The sequence below is a fragment of the Diabrotica undecimpunctata genome, chromosome 6, assembly GCF_040954645.1.
Source record: "Diabrotica undecimpunctata isolate CICGRU chromosome 6, icDiaUnde3, whole genome shotgun sequence".
In the NCBI taxonomy this organism is placed as follows: domain Eukaryota; kingdom Metazoa; phylum Arthropoda; class Insecta; order Coleoptera; family Chrysomelidae; genus Diabrotica; species Diabrotica undecimpunctata.
In genome coordinates this window covers 114,731,161-114,749,238 of record NC_092808.1, presented here as the reverse complement: position 1 = coordinate 114,749,238, position 18,078 = coordinate 114,731,161, and the positions used below count along the sequence as shown (strand labels likewise).

General features: G+C 34.2%; 2 protein-coding genes across 3 annotated transcripts in view; one reads left to right on the top strand and one right to left on the bottom strand.

Annotated features, from left to right (window-relative positions):
• rdx (BTB/POZ and MATH domain-containing protein rdx) overlaps positions 1–18,078 on the top strand; it is a 264,099-nt gene that overhangs the window by 69,041 nt on the left and 176,980 nt on the right. Inside the window, exon 1 of one of the 2 annotated variants that reach the window (XM_072535182.1) lies at positions 17,388–17,651. The exons of the other annotated variant lie outside the window; for it this stretch is intronic. Coding sequence (XP_072391283.1) covers positions 17,638–17,651 — 14 coding nt within the window. The 5' untranslated portion in view covers positions 17,388–17,637. Of the gene's footprint in view, positions 1–17,387; positions 17,652–18,078 lie in introns of those variants that run through there. 2 annotated transcript variants of the gene reach the window in all.
• Positions 5,541–8,958, bottom strand: LOC140444572 (uncharacterized). Its single transcript, XM_072536334.1, has 2 exons — positions 8,144–8,958; positions 5,541–5,646 (listed from the first exon to the last, which is right to left on the bottom strand). Exons 1-2 carry the CDS (start codon positions 8,956–8,958, stop codon positions 5,541–5,543), a joined length of 921 nt encoding a protein of 306 aa, XP_072392435.1.

Genomic DNA, 18,078 nt, shown 5'->3' with positions numbered 1-18,078 from the left:
AGAAGTAGAGTTAGCTTAATTTGTTTAAACAATCACAGCTGATTTGTTTATAACAATTAAGAGTTTAAATCGACGCCATTCAAAGGCTTATATTTTATGAGGATATAATTTTTATTTTAAAAAAACCGCTATTTATAGTCAAAAAATATAAGTAAAGTTGACTGTTTTTTCTAGTAGCTGAGTTGGCTCAGTGGTGGGGGAACTCTTCTCTTGTCGGTCGTTTCGGTGAGAAAAATACATAATTCGGAATTTCAAATCCTCGGTGCTCTGAAAAATTTATCATATCTCTATTGAATATGAACCAATTTCGCTCTTTTTTATCTGGGCTAGTGGAAAATTTTGTGAACATTTGCGATATTATTTTTTGTTGCCATTAAAACTTTACTGACTATTAACATTTTTTTTTAAATTATTTTTAATTATCTTTATTTTAAAAATGATATATTTTCTATACTTGTTATCATTTTTATATTTTTTATACTTTTAATACTCTTTATGTCTTGCCGTAATATTTGTCTTTGTCAGTATATTCTATTAGATAAATCTTGCCATAAAATACCTCACACACGTCACGATTTGCCCGATAGTAGCAAATATACGTGTCTAAAGCCCCTTTGGCATGCCGCCATATGTGATTTTTCTTTATCATCGTATTCCATTAGTCAAATTCTGTCCCTTTATTATTTACTTCTTCAGCTACCCTCTTTCCAACGACCCCTTATACGTCACGATCTAACCAGCCGTTCTCGAGCTGAACGACGTCAGAGTGGAAGTGAAGGGTGGTAGCCCAACCGTCGCAACCTCTACTAAAGTTTAAAAAGTTAAGTTAACTCCACTTCTATTGGTTGTAGAAAACTTTTTTTTTAAATCTTTGTCTTGACTTTAACCATAAGAATCGATAAGTTAAAAATATGTCTAATGTCTAGGGAGCGCTGTAGCTTAATTGATTTATAACGCAGAAGTCACCCCTATTTCAAATCAATAAAGAAGGGGTAGAAAAATTTTCTGAGCAAATATTTTTATTCCTACATAAAAATCTAATCTACCAAGAAGAGAATCCGTTTAGAAGTAGATCTCTATCTTTTTTTTAGAAAAAAGTTCTGACCCTGCAACATTTTAAAAATTTTCATAAACAATTAAACATATCTCGAAAAAGAATTGACCGGTTGGATTTTACTTTCTCTCTTTCGTCTCTTTTTTCTTTTCTCTTTCGATTTGTAATTAAAAGAGCTGCAATATAATCGCTAAAAAAACTTTTAAAAAGTTATATCAAAAATAAAAAATGGCGAAAAAAATTGACGTGTTTGGACATTAAATCGTTAATTTTACATAAACTGTTGTGTCAAATTTAATGCAACGTAGCTCAAGTTCAACCCTTTTTTATGTAATTTCATATTTTATTCATTTTTCCATAATATATTCAAAAAGAATAAAAAAAACACCGTTTTTTGCACCTAAAAGTGCCATAAAAAAATTATAACCAACAGTTCACGTTGGTGAACTACGGTAAGAATTACGTTCGGGTGTAACAATTCATTGGAGCGAGTTAAATCAGTTAAAACAGGAGTCACTCCACCACGCTCCAATGCTCCAGACCATCCCTTTCCCCCCTATAGGTCTGATGTGCGATAGGGGCACAACTATCAGCCAAATGCTCTTCATGTGGGAGTCCTGGGTAATAGAACTCCAACATGATTCCCTAACCGAATCAAATTCAGGACAGTATGTCGCTATAATCCTGTTATTTTAATGTGCCTTATCCGCGAACTAAAATTGCTTACTTAGGCCTCAAGTCTCCGCTCTGAGCTAGGCTCAGTTCGGAGACTTGGTGCTAAAGGGGTTGAGCCCTACGTGCCCGGACGTTTTTCTCTACAGCTTGGGCTACTTATTCACTGTTACATTCTTTACACTGTTGCGTGCGAGTAAACCAATTGACAAAACATTTTTTTTTAGTCAAAATATTCGATCAAATTATGTCGATCTGCCATGTTGATCATTTGTCGCACATCACCAATATTGACTGACGGGTTTTCATGCTGTCGGTCCACCTTCATAAATTTCACAATCACTAAGGCTAATCTAACCAAATTTAAATTTGTGTAGTACCTCAAAATTCAATAGTTTTTGATAGTGCCTCATCACCAAATGTAGTTTTTAGATCATCGATTCACTCTTTAACTCAAAACAATCAAAAGAAAAACAAAACCATTGCTCGAAAATTTTCACCACTTATATACATGTTTTTCTTTCTTTATTGTCTGTTGTAAAGTGATACTGTGGTTGAACTGCTCAATATTATTATTTTTTTTTTTACTAAAGACACAGAAGTGTACTTACATTAAAATCTGGTCAGTAAGACCAATTATCAATTTGTTTCTAACTTAAATTACTAATGAAATTTTAAAATTAGGTGTCTACTCACTAGTATCTTTCCTATTATTTCTAATAACTAGCATTAAATTTAGCATGCATACTCGCACAACACTTTACTCTGCTTTTCACTCACTCATTATACCAGTTCAAAAGGCTTTGTTCTTTTGAGCCTTCTTTCTAGGTTCGTATTGTCGAGGAGCTGGATAGCCTCGACGTTTACATGATGATGGAGTCGTTCTTCATGGCTCCCTGCAAATTTCTTGATTATCTGATTGACGTCTTCCATCTTGAGGTCCCGGTGAAGGTCGTTGTTCCTAACATACCAAGGCGCATCTACGATGTTCCTCAGTACTTTATTCTGGAATATCTGGATTACTTTGATGTTACTAGGCTTGGCACAGCCCCAGAGTTGGCAGCCATAGGTCCATACTGGTCTCAGTATTTGTTTATAGATCAGGAGTTTATTATTTATGGATAGAGACGAATGTCTTCCCATTAACCAATACATTTTCTTGTAGCGGATGCCTAGTTCTTCTCTTTTCTTCTTCACGTGAGCTTTCCAGCGAAGTTTCGCATCAAGAGTGATCCCCAAGTACTTTGCTGATGTTGCAATAGGCACTTGGACATCATTTATTCTAATAGGAATATTATTAATTCTCTTATTGGTAAAATTTATATGGACTGATTTATTCTCATTCAGTTTAATTTTCCATTTTTTGGTCCATTCATGGATTTTATTTATTGAATTTTGTAGTTTTTCTGTAGCTTCTTCGACGGTGTCACTTACCGCTAAGACAGCAGTGTCATCTGCGAAGGTAGCTATGGTGTCGTCTTCTAGTTCAGGTATATCCCACGTGTATATTAGATTTACACACATATATATATATATATATATATATATATATATATATATATATATATATATATATATATACATATATATCAATATTATTGATATTTTGAATAATTTCATTGACATCGAAAATGAAAAACTTTCTAAAACACATCTAAAATGAATTTGAAATATTTTTGAGCTGTATTACTGTGATAACTTTCTTCACTTAATTACCTGTGATGTTAGAAGTCAAGGTATTATACTTCCTACACAATCTTTATTGTCATGTCTCTTGAAATGTCAAGTATACACCCAGAAGCTTATAGGATTATCCTGTTTCCTTTCTCTTCTTTCATACCGACGGGTTAAACATACGATTTTTAAAAGTCATATATTTAACTCGACTTTTACTGATATTATATTATTGCGTTATACAATTTGACATCGTTTAAAACTTTTCTTCTTCATTTCGCTATTACTTTTTCTATATTTCTATTACTTCCATTCCCCATTTATTCTTGTGCTTTCTACCGAATTGACCACAGCTAAGAAATCTATTTTTCCTAAATATACGTCTTCTCAGTGGCGGCTCGTATCACTTTTAGAAGGTTGTGCCAGAATTTGGACAGCTGCCTAAATTATGGTAAAAGGCGCGGATACCCTTACATTATGTAGGTATCTACTATTTCTGGGGTGCCAAGAAATTGTACAAAATTGAACAAACCAGTTCCGTAAATTAATTAACAATAAAAAAACTTAACTTACCACCAGTATTTACTGCTGGTAGTACTTAAAGTTTGTTATTACGATTGACTCTCTAGAGTCTATTTACAAAATTATAAGAATAACGCATTACACGAGAAGACGGTCTTCTCATGTTCGAACACAGTGCCGTACAAAACCATATTAATAACAATAGAAACGGTATTATTTCCAATTTTGCAACAAGAAAATGTATGTTTTGTTATGTGTTCAAATTTTATTCTAGTATTGTGATTTCTGTAATATTTAGATTAACTTTTGTACATCATCTTTTAATGTCATATTGGGATATCAGCAAGTGCATGATATTAAACTGAAATATTTTATTTGCTTTGCCTCTCATAATATTCCCTAGATATTGTAACATGTTGATCTTAATGGTATTCAAAACTTTCTGTTCCATCTCTCTCAACACCTCGATATTCGTGACTCGATCTATACAAAATATTTTCAGTATTTTGTAAGATCATAGTTCAAACACCTTTAATCTAGTTGTAATGACCCTTTTTTAATGTAGTAGCTTCCATTCCTTTTAATAATACGTAGAAAACATGGCATCCAAGTAATCTTATGTTAAAAGCAGTTGTGATGTCTCTGCTGCAGAATACCCTTTTTATTTTATTGAATGCATTTCTTGCTTGTTTCTCGACTGGACAGTCCGGTTTTCTTTACGTTTGTCCGGCCACGAAAATCTGGGCAAATCAATGGATTATCCGATTATACATGTCGTGACATTTCTAATGGTACTTGTCTTCTTAACTCAATATACTATTTCAATTTTAGTAGTGTATCATAAAGTCAAAGATGTGTCCTTATACACAGACCCTAAAGCGGTATTTACAGGCCTTTATGGAGTACAAAAGAAAGAAGGACTCATATCTAGGTTAGGCCTCCTGTCCAAATGTATTAAACAAAATGTCAAATTTAATAAAAAAAGAAGTGTGTCGTAATCCAAATTACTCTAGGCATCTGTGTATTTTATATATAATAAAGTACATATACTTTCAACAAATGATATAACTTGTTTCGCTCAGCACCCACCGTTTCGACGTACTGCTTACATATTTTGTGAGAATAGTTATCTTGATTACGTATCAATGTCAAATATCCTAAACAGACTTTCCTGGTAAATTTGTTAATGGGTATTCTACTCGGGTATGGCTCAATTGCATTTATTTTAATGTAATCCTGGAATTTATGTGCCATATATAATGGGTTATTAAAAATAACTGTATGCAAACCCGCAAAAAGATTTATTAAATCTGACTTGTCTAGAAGCCGTAGTACTTATTGTTAAAAAAGTATATAAGTAAAAAGCCTTTTTCGGTACTGTCTTTATTTGATGAAGGTTGTTAACAAGTACAGGTGCACATCTGCTGATTTTGGATAGCTTTGTACAATGCTGTTGTGTTCATATTCATGCAATCGCGGATGTTGTTCATGAGTATTGTCGGGCAACCTAAACCTCGTTTTCCTTCTACTTAGGATTACGATATACATGCCCCAGAGTCCCCTTTCTCCTCCCATTTTTCTCAGAACTTCTTCATTAGTTATGTGTTGTGTCATACCACTACCATAACAAGTTTAAGTTGGCTAACAGGTTTATCAGGATGTCTTCAGCATCCATAAAATTAGGATCATTTATTATATCTTCTAATTCTTGTAAATCGACACATCTGCAAAAAACATAAATATGTAGACTAGTAGCAAAGAGATTTCGTTTACTTTATTTATTTTTACATTTATTATCTAAAATAATATTCGTTAAAATATTAGTTACCTACTTACCGTGAAATAATTTCCCAAATATGATTAAAATTCCAAACTTTTTATGCAAATCGCAATAAACAAAATATTTAAAAAATTCCAACGATTTCTGCACAGATTCACATCGAACTCAATACTGAAATGTAGCATATTTTGATATCGCTACAGCGACCTATTTATAAGACAGTAAGATAAATTTTATTCTGACGATTCAACAATCGATCTTTCCTAGATTTTTTATGAATATTGTTTATAATAAACATTACTCAACAATTATAATCCATTGAAAGATCAAAAAGTGCCGATATGAAACTTTTATTATTAAATGTGTAAATCTCAACAAAGTCACCAAATTTGTCCAATATAATTTTTTTATTGAATGAGTATTGGTAATATATTGAACTGAATTTTTGAATTGAATTTAAATTTAAATAAATTTTAATGATTAAAAAAAAATAAAATTTTCAGTGATCTATAGATACGACGCTGGCTTATAATGGATTAAGAAGCGTTTGGAATTATAGAAATAGTTTCAATAGGTACCCAGTGTACATCATTTTAAGTCAAAGTTTAAAAGGTTGATGTTTATTAATTTTCTTAAGATTTCATTAAAATAAGGTGCAAATATGGAAAGAGTCACCCAGTATACTCGTGTGTTCACTAGACATTCGAACAGAGCGAGCCAACAGACAAAGGGTGGCGGCCCTGCCTTCTGCCTTCAAACCCGCCCCCTGACATCTGTCCTCGAATTAAGGTTATAGTATGTACGCCTGCGCCGGCCGGCTGTTTCAGCTTCCCACGATTCTCTGCTTTTGGTTCAATTCTGATTATGTTGAATGTTGTGTATTATAACGCGGAATCGATTAATCGATTTTCACGCGCGAGGTTCGAAATCTAAAACGATTATTCATTTGTAAAATTGTGTGGTAGCTCGTGTTTGATGCATTTTCTCTTTAGATTATCTCTTAATCAGTACTTGAAATAAAGAAAGCTACAATTTCATTTTTAAATTAAAGGTGGAATTATATTTTAAACATCGATTGTACTATTACAATATCAATTTCTGTTTCCTTGTCAGCTACAGTGGCGTACTGCCTGTATTTTCATTTTATTGCAATTAATAAGAAAAACAACTTTTCTACTAAAGCTAACATAATTTGAAATTAGTTCGTTACAACAGATCAGTTCTTAAATATTAAGAATTTTAGTCTACAAATTTCATAGCACGTCATTATTTAGTATTTAAGTTTTATGTTGTCGTGGTCAACTTTTAATTCTATGCTACACAGCTAGAAATGAAAATACAAATTATTGGTTTAGGCATAATGAAAAAATAAGTATTCCCAACTGTATAACAAACTTTTCATAATGACCAACACATATATCCGCGTTGGAAAGAATTCAATATTCAATCTGGTTTCTGCGATAGATTTTTATTAATAAAGAGCGTAGATTTTTATCACGGGACCCGCACACAGATATCTATCATCATTAGCCATTCTGAGTCCACTGCTTAACATAGGCCTCCTGTAAATATTTCCATTGCATCTTATCTTGAGCACCTTGCATCCAGGTGTGCTGGATGCTCTTGATGTCGTCTGACCACCTTGATGGAGGACATTCTCGATTACGATAAGCATCGTATCTAGATCTCCATTCTAAAATTTTCTTGGTCCATCTCTGACTCTGGCAACATGTTCTGCCCAGTCCATTTCAACGTTGTAATTCTTTTAACTGCGTCTGTTAGACTATTTTTTCTCCTAACTATTTGATGTGAAACTCTGTCTCTGATGGATGTATTCAATATTGACCTCTCCATTGCTCTTTGTGCCACTTGTATCGTATTGATTACTTTTCTGGCAAGGCTCAATGTTTCTGCTCCATACGTTAGAACTGGGAGTATATATTGATCAACGACCTTTCTTTTCAAGCACATGGGAATATCTGATCTAAAGACTTCCCTCAGTTTTCCGTAAGCTGCCCATAGTGCCCATGTTAGTTCTATTCTCCTGTTTAAATCTGTTGTTTGATTGTCTCTTGGCTCGTGGCCCATATACTTATAAATATACTTACACTTTTTCAATTTGCGTGCCGTTAGTTAAAATATTTTTGGTCAGTACAAGGTTGCTCATGTATTGTGTTTTGGAAAAGTTAATTTTAAGGCCAACTCGTGTAAAAGAGCTCTGAAGGTCTTGAAGAAGTTGGCAGGCATGATCTACCCTGTCTGTAATAAGGACTATGACGTATTCTATAACTTTCTCTATCAAGGATTTTATTACTTGTAGGTGGTCATTTGTTCCAAAGCCACTCCTAAATCCGGCTTGCTCTAGTGGTTTTCGAAAATATAGCTTAGGTCCTAGTCTGTTAGTAATTATTCTCATAAAGAGCTTATATAAATGAGATAACAAGCTGATAGGTCTGTAGCTTCCAATTTCTGTTATATCTCCTTTTTCATGCAATAGTATCATAATGCCACTATTCCATTTTTCTGGTGTAATTTCTTCAAACAGAAGAATTGGATCATAAAGAGTTTTTAAAGCTTGTATGACGGTTTCGCCTCCTGGTTTTATCATTTCACTTACAATGCCATCTTCTCCAGGTGTTTTGTTGTTCTTCATACCTTTTAGCGCTGTTGTAATTTCCGCTTCGGTTATATCTGGAAGTTTGTCTGAACCTTGGTTTTGTTTTGCTTCTACCTCTGGAATGTGAGCATCTTGACTATATAATGTTCTGTAGTACTTTTCGATGACTTTCAGGATCTCTTGTTGTTCATTTATGGCATGAACTTGTTTATTTTTTAACTTATAAATATTCCTCGTTCCTGTCTTCAACTTTCGTTTTAGAACTTTTAAGATTTTATTTTGTTCTATGGTATTATTTGGGTATTTAATGTCAAAGTTCCTTATGTCTTTCCTAACGGCTTTTGAAATGGTTTTGTTTAAATTCCTTCGCTCTGAAATGTTCGTTGTGTGCTTATCTTTCATTTCCCGTCTTTTTTCCATTAGGTATCTTGTGTCTTCTGCGTGTTTTTCATTTCTCCTTGTTTGCTTGGTTTGGCACTTCTTCTGTGCCTTCTTTAGGACGTCCTCCAACATTTCTTTAAGCTGATCAATATTTGTTTCATCTGGCACGTCTTTCTGTAGGTTACTCTCTATTCCTTCCTGGTATGCCCTTGTGTTAGTAATCGCAGTAAATGTAACATTTTTAGTCCTTGTTACCATATTTCTTTTTTCCTTTTATATGTTCAAGACTATCTTCGCTCTTACCATTTCTATAATCACTTCCAGTTGAAAATTTATTTAATACGGTTACGTATTGAATAGCGTCTTTTTTGATTTAACAGATACATTGTATTTACTAAAAATACTCTAATTCTAATTATATCTGCTTGTTAGTAATGACAAGCAATGAAACATCAAATGTCGTTCCAGTTAAAGCTTCCTTCCAATTATAGTGTGCGTTAATACTGCTCTGCTTCCCCGCAATTGGTGGTGAAATTATTAATAACATCTGGAGTCTGAAAGACGTTCAAACTCTGTTGAAGTAAACAACGAATTTAATGGAAAGGGCTAACTGTCAGCGAAATGGATGGTGGTCGGAAAATTAATATTGAAGACGTGCTACTACAAGTAGATAAAAAAAACCATGGACAGGGTGGAACACTTTAGATATCTGGAAAGTTTAATTGACTGTAAGGTTGAGAGCGACGAGGAAATTTCGACCAGCATAGAACTGGTACGCAAAAGCTTCATTAGCTGCTGTTTTGTATTATGCAATAGAAGTCTCTCGTTGAAAACGCGTCTAAGAGTGCTACGGTGATACGTCTGGTCTACTTTGCTTTATGGATGTGAAACCTGGGCAATAAATGTAAAAAGCCTAAATAGATTAGAAGCCTTCGAGTTGTGGCGTTACCGTCCCATGTTCAAAATCCCGTGGACAGCACACGTATCGAATATGTCCTAGAAATCATGCACAAAGACCGAGAATTGATGAACACGCAAGAAAACAATTCTCCTGGCTGCGCAACATTAGACTATGGAAAGATGAAGGTAAAGTAATTATTTTATGTAGCTACCGACCGAGAAGCATTCCAGCAGCTTGATAAGAAATGATAGAAAGCCAGGGTGTAAGAGTGACAAACTTTTTTGCATCTTTTTGGGGTCCCAAAATTGACGTTCTCAGCAAAATTCAGCTTGTTCGTTTAGTTTTTAGAAATCAAATCTTAACGACTGGACTATTGGTCGCAATTTTGGAACGTTGCAACAGAATTGTAGAAAAATGTAGGAACAAACCGATTATGTAATAAGTATAAAAGCTAAGTATGTGGAGACAAGTTTGGATTCGAACTGCGTTCATTAGCCACAGATCATATTAATGAAACATTAATGACTTACAATTAAATGTATTATAATATACCCGACTTAAAAAATCTTTAAGCTATTTACGCGAAATATTTATTTTTGTTTTCCGATAAATTGAATTCAATCACACTGATTTGTTGAATGAAGCAACTAAACAATATATATTAACTAGATCCGCAATGTTTAGTTTGTACAATTTGGATAATAACTCTTTGGAAGAGTCCATATATTTGACACATTCGAAAAATATGTGGTTTGTCTCCCAATGAAATGTCGCTACACTCACAAAAGGGGCTTTGAAATACTACTATTTTAAATGGGCTGGGAAACAACCATGATGAATTTTAATTTTAGTAATAGTGGAAGATATGATTTGGAAGGAGAAAAGATTAGGTGAGGAATGCTATTGGGCAGAGTTGGGTGAATTGAATAATAGTGACTCTTAAGTTTAAGCTTCCCATTTGTTCCTGATATCTTATTTTATTAGTGGCAAGAAATCGTTATTACTTTCAATCGTTTCTATTTCAGTGTCACAAGCACTCTTGCCTGCCGGCAAGAGTGCTTGTGACACTGAAACTTGACTTGACTCTGGACTTCTTTATTATCAGTAATACCTGTGGTGCTTCCGCTGTCGATCTCACCATAATACATCCCGCCTTAGTTGATAAGGTTTCATGGCAGGTTCTGCCGTATACACTTGAATGCGATCACTTTTCTATATGTATTGATTTAGAAACAATACCATCGTCCTTTTTGATAAACCCGTCTACTAAGTGGGACGATCTTAGAGCAGATTGGAACAAATTTCGAGAAAATATAGATTACTCTTTTAGTACTCGGCCAGAATTTAATTCGTTGACTATCAAAGATAAGACTGAATTTATATTTTCTCCTATTGCTTTGCGTGCTTCAAAATCAATGCCAATTAAAACTCCGTTTAAACCATTAACTCCTAAACCTATTTGGTGGGATAAACAATGTGCACACCTGTTTAGTGCAAGAAAGCGTGCCTTACATAAATACAAACATCAAGCTAATTACGAAAATTTTCTTATATACCAAAACATATTTAAAACCGCTAAAACTAAACGTATCTTCAAACAAAAACAAAAGCAGAGCTGGATGGGATTCTTAACTAAATTAAATAAAAACACGCCACTAAAAGATATTTGGAACACTATTAGACAGATTAAAAACAAATCCGAGAATAATATCCTAAATTGTCTAATCTAATGAATATTCTAACTTCTAAATAATTTTATACATCTATTCTAATTCTCACATCCACGACATGCGTTTGAGTTTAACTTCTTCTTCTTTAGATGCAGATCCACTAATGGATGTTAGCGATCACATTTTTCATTAATTCTCTATTTCTTGCAATATGTATCAGAGATTGTATGTCGTTAATCCCTGTCCATTGCCTTATGTTTCGGAGCCAGGACATTTTCTTGCGTCCCATTCCTCTCTTGCCTTCAATTTTACCCTCGATTATAAGTTGGAGGAACTGGTATTTTTCATTTCGCATGATGTGACCTAGATACGCCGTTTTCCTTTTCTTGATGGTTTCGAAAAGTTGGCGTTCTTGGTTTATTCTTTTAAGGACATCTATATTTGTGATTTTCGCTGTCCATGGTATTTGTAGGATACGGCGATAGAGCCACATTTCGAAAGCTTCTAATCTGTTTATATCCCTCGTTTTGAGTGTCCAGCCCTCTACGCCATATAGCAGCACTGACCACACGTAGCACTTAGTAAACCTTAGTCTCAGTTGAAGATCGAACTCTGAACAAGTCAGTACCTTCTTGAATTTTACGAAAGCTTGTCGAGCTTGCTCAATGCGACATTTTACTTCCCTGTCCGATGCCCAGTCTTCAAAAAGCCACGATCCCAGGTATTTAAATTTACTCACTCTTTCAATGGACTTAGTATTCAGTGTTATGATGGAGTTTTCAAGTGCATCCAAGTTTCTGGAGATGATCATAAATTTGGTTTTTTTGGTATTAATCTCTAATCCCATTCGCTTACTGTATTCTCCGATTATAGTGACAAGTTGTTGAAGATCGACTATGTTGTCACAAATTAAGACACCATCATCAGCATATCGTATGTTGTTGATCAGTACTCCATTCACTTTGATTCCCATCTTTGCATCCTCCAGAGACTCTTGAAATATGGCTTCCGAATAAATGTTAAATAAAAGAGGGGAGAGCACACATCCCTGTCGAACGCCCCTTCTTATATGTATGGGTTTGGATATAGAATTGTCTATTTTTAACTGTGCCGTTTGATGCCAGTACAAGTTTTCAATGCACAATGTTTGAGTTTAACGTTAATTCGTATAAATTGAATAATGGCACATGTGCAATGACTGTCCAAAATGAGTATAATAATAATAATAATGTAAGTAATGTAAGATCCTCAAGTCCAAAATGACAAATGCCGATATGGATGCCAAGCCCAAGAAACCATCCAACATCTTACCGGTGGCTGCCAGGCATTTGTTGGTACTGATTATAAAGAACGTCATGACTCAGTAGGAAAGATTATCCACCAAGAACTAGCTGACAAACTGGGACTTCTCCAAACCGACCATCTTCCTTATTATCAATACGTCCCTGATAGAATGCTTGAAAATGACAACTACAAGCTATACTGGGACCGCACTGTGCTTACAGACCAACCAGTGGCCCATAATAGACCCGATCTCATACTAGTTAATAAAATTACTAGGCAAACAACACTTATTGATGTGGCGATACCCAACACCAATAATTTACGTGTTAAATACAACGAAAAGATCGCCAAGTACAGAGATCTAGAAATACAAATCAGGAGACAATGGAAAATGGAAAGTACCCAGACGATACCTATTATTCTTTCTACCACTGGAGTCATCCCGAAGAGCCTCCTAGAAAACGTAAAAAAGCTGGGTCTAAATGAACATCTATATAAGATTATGCAGAAAGCTGTGTTACTTTCGACGTCCAGATGCGTACGAAAATTTTTGGGAGATACACCGACATACCAAGTCACCTAGGACTCGATAACATGGAAAGAGTCCCACCAGAGCTCAATCCTTTTGATACCGTAGGTATCTGGGATGAGTGAATTCTTCCCTTAGAGGGAGTGTGAGCCGTATGGCTAAATCTGGATGTAAATAAAAAATATATTTAATAATTAGGAATGAATATTGTCGAGATCGGAATGTTTGGACGGATAAATGCAAAGACCAAAAATAATATAAAGTGTAGAGGCAACAGCTGATTGCCAAGTTCCTTGAAACAGTAAGAAAGGAAAGCCAAAGATACGGTGGAAGGTGGAAGAAGATTAGACTAGATATGATTATCCAATTCTCTCTTTAATGTAAGATCCATGTTCACTTATTCTAACATTTAATGGTCTTAATGTTTCACTCGAATAAAATGTTTCGCATTCACGAGGTATTTTATAAACACTGTCTTACTTTCTTGTTCATTGTTAGGTTTAACTTTTGATAAAACAGATCCAAACGTGTTGATTGTTTTAAATGGCTGGCCTAGATATTAACCTCGCGAAAACAGAGTACCTATCTACAAGTGAAGAAGACATAGAAGATCTACAGATTGATGACAACATAACAATCAAAGGAAAGGATAAATTCAAATACTTGGTATATATATATATATATATATATATATATATATATATATATATATATATAATGATAATAATCGAATGATCCCCTTTTTAATATTTATGTTGGGATTTTTAATGGTAACTTAAATAGCTGTTAGTGTGTATTGGTTTTCCATACTTTATATCCTTTATACTCTATTGAGCTTATAACATCCAGAAAGAGTAGTTAGTTTTCATTTTTCTTTTTTTCGTGGCGAATTTTATCGATTCTTCTTTATTGTTGATATTTATTAGGAATTTGTCCAATTATTCTAATCCATGAGGTCATATTAGGGAGAATATATCATCTAAGTATCTCCAGCATAATATGAGTTTTAAGTATTAATTATAGTTAATATTTGTTTCAAATTCTTCCATGAATATATCTGCTAATAATCAAGGTAAATACCCATTGTTAGACCAAAAATTTGATGTATAGAAATTATTTTTAAATGAAAATAAGTATTGTCAGTTATACCTATTGGGAGCTCTTTACTGTAGTCCTATTACAGAAAACATCGAGACGCGTGAAGTATTCCCGCCATGCTTAAGAGGAGCTCAAATAAGAACGAAAGCTCTCGAATATGAAGAAATAAGGTGTTTCTAGCAATGTCCTAATACCACGCATATCTCCAACTACGTCTAGAAGGAGAACTGATGTGACACAAAAGGCTAAGCAGACTGTGTCTGCCAGAAGTACCGACGAGAAAATTACAAAAAGGAGAAAATTAAACACTCATAACGTCCTTCCCAAAAGATTGTGCTGGTGTAAGTTATAAATCTGCTCTAATTTGGAGTAGCGATTTCCAAGATCTATCCGGACAAAATGTTCTTCGAAAAAAAAATATATAAGACCAGTAAAAGATACCCAATAAAGCTTATCCACGAAGCTGCATGTGCTACTCGACATGAAGGATGTTGACTTTAGTTGATACAGGCTGAGGAATAGTTCTTTAACGCCATAAAGGAATTTCTTGAAGAAAGCTGAAAACTCACTAAATCCAAATATTGGCTGGCGTACCATTCAGTAAAATAAAATACTGAGGATCGAACACTGGACAATTCTGGATTCCAAGTCAGCCGCCGATGGAGGACTACATGGAGTCCCCAAGCGACACAGTAAAATATTTGGTGCAAAGGTCTCACGTCCAAGTGACAGAGTATTGTCTCATAAGGAATAATATATAATACACTTCTCCAAGAAATTAACGCACCACTTTGAAATATTAAACTATTTTATTAGCGTTAATAAAAATTTCCATTGTTATGTTATATTTTGCAAGCCAAGTGTATATGCTATTCCTACACTCTATATTAATTGACTGTGCTTTATCGCTATAGTTTTTTTTTGCAACAAAACAAAACGAAGCAAAAATTATACTAATTCTATAAATATACTAATTTCCAAGTGTTCTCGAATTTTATTCGGCTACTGTTTAATTGTTGATTATTGTTAATTGTGTTTATTATGGAGCGTCAATCACGTAATTTAACCCGAGATGAATGTGCCTAAGCAGTGATACTGTCGGAAGAAGGTTGGAGTTACCGAAGAATTGGTCGTCGGTTTAATGTGTCCTACACATCCTTCTCACGGGTGTTAGAAAGATTCCTCGAAACAGGGAATCATACTCGCAGACCAGGGCAAGGACGAAACCGGGTAACTACCCCTATTCAAGATCGATTTTTAAGAATTTCTGCTCTTCGACAACGTTTTGTAACACATCGAAGTCTACAAATTCAGCTTCGAGACGTGCATGCTATACAAATTAGTACTGAAACTGTTCGCCAGCGACTTAGGGAATACAACTTAACACCTAGGATTGCCGCCCGAGGTCCTCTATTAACTGCAGAGCATCGAAGGGGGAGACTACATTTTGCCAGAGACACGTTAATTGGTTAGAGGCTGACTGGGAACGAGTGCTATTTACTGATGAATCCTGATTTTGTTTGTACAATAACGACAGACGTGTTCGTGTGTTGCGACGACCCAACGAACGATATGCTCTATGTAACTTCTCACATACCACATTTTTTGGTGGAGGATCCGATATGGTGTGGGGTGGTATTTCTTTGACCGCACGTACGGACCTAGTGGTCATACAAAATGGAACTGTTACAGCTGAAAGGTACATATTGAAGATCCTGAAGCAACATGTAGTACCATTCGCTCCTTATATCGGTGAAAATTTCTTACTAATGCAAGATCATGCCAGACCTCACGCTGCACAGATCGTCAGAAATTATCTAGAAGAGGTAGAAATTAACACTACGGAAGGGCCAGCATACAGTCCGGATTTAAATCCGATTGAAAATCTCTGCGATATCCTTGGTAGGTGATTAAGAGCGACACTGATCCAACCAAACAACTTACAGGAAGTGGGAGAGAGGCTGTACAGATTTGGAGAGAACTAGATCAAAATGAAATACGGCAATTAATTTTAAGTATGGACCAACGATGTGAAGTTGTTATACGTAGTAGAGGTGGAAACAATCGTTATTAAGACTTTTTTCATATTTTAGTTTACTTTTCTTGTCATTATTTTTTTAGAATTTTCCGTTTTATTTTTTGTTTCTCCTGTACTTCAAAATTTTCTGATGATTAGACAAATTGTTATAATTACTAATACAATGTAGAATAAAACTGGTGAAGTTTTATTTTTTATTCTTTGCCTGTTTACAAATAAAATTGATTTATTAAAGTGGTGCGTTAATTTCTTGGAGAAGTGTATAATATTAGCGGTATTAAATACAATGTTACGTATGGAAACCGATAATACAGTTCAGTGAATGATAAATAGGAAACTAAAACGAGAAAATGAGAAAAGATCTTTGTTATTCAAAAACTTTATAGTTCTTATCTATGACATCTATAAGTCGAAAGAAAAAAATGTTTTCAAAATGGAATTTAAAATTATTAGTTAATTGGTTAATTATTAGTTAATTTATTTTAAATCCAATTAACTATTAGTTAATTGGATTTAAAATAAACTTTTTCTAAAAATTACCAATACGAAACGCATTAAAACTTAATCGATTATTTCAACCTAGAGCTTCCTGAGTTCCAACAATGATGATTCATATTTTAAGTAAATATGTCTAGTAGCATCAGTATTTTATTATATCAGAAATCTAAGAATAACAAAAAATATAAATATGAGAGTAGCAAGAAGACTATTATTATTTTCCCATTATCTCTAATAAGGTTTATTTAGTGAATTGTTTTTAAAGCCCATTAATTAATTTTCCATATTTTTTATCTCGAGCCAGTTTTTTCAGTTGATTTAAGTTCCCCTTTTCTCTTCTACCATGTTCTTCTATTCGTTATAACCATTTCTTTCTGGGTATTCCAACTTTTTTCTTCAAATTATTGATCCATATGCATGACATTTACAAATTTGCTATAATTTATTATACCACAAATATACATGATGATCTCTCGATATTCTTAGTACTCAGCTTTCCCAATTTTTTAATTTTTTGTTTCTCACAAAGCAAGGAAGTTTTGTTGATGTGACAACCTCGCTTGGAGCTGTAGCGATCACCGAAATGTCCCCGATTCGCTCCGATTGCGTCCGAAATATAACTTTTCCATTATTTGAACGCTGGAGCGGGGAGATTGCACTCGCTTCTTATTCAGTTCATATCGAACTCTTGAAGGTAGTGAGTCGTGTTGTATTTCAAAGCGCATTAACTATTTAATATTTTTATCTAGATATTTTTGATAAGAATTTCATCGATTCAAAATGACAACGCATATAATAGTTTTGTAACATGAAAATTAAGGTGTGTTTAAGTGATACTTCTGTAGTGCAGTGATTTTTTTTTCAAAAAGACATTAAAAATAGTGCACTGGAACCCCCAAATTTGGATTATCTTTTGAAAATGGCCCTCGCAAGGTAATTTTATTATCAGTTATGTTTTGATTAAATCAGACTGCGTTAAGATCTTTATTTTATAAGGATTCTAAAAATAGAAATATATATTGTACTTTTACTACCACTATAATAAATAGGGGTAGAATGCTGGTTTAACTACGAGGACAAGGGGGTGATTATGCTTCCAACGGTCTCGAATCGTAAAGTGGTATCGGCAGTTAGCCTTTTTGTACCATTTTTTATAGCGTTCTTTATCTAAGTACATTGTCTTCTGATGTGTCGGGGCCGTTGGACTCTCCTGGAGTATCCAAGGTCTCGGTCATTGCCCGGAAATTTACAATGAATGCATTTTTCATTTAAACATGCGTAAGATAAATGTAATAATTAAAAACCTTCCAAATGTATAACTAATGTTTTATATCTTTGCGTGTCATTGATTTTCGCCAAA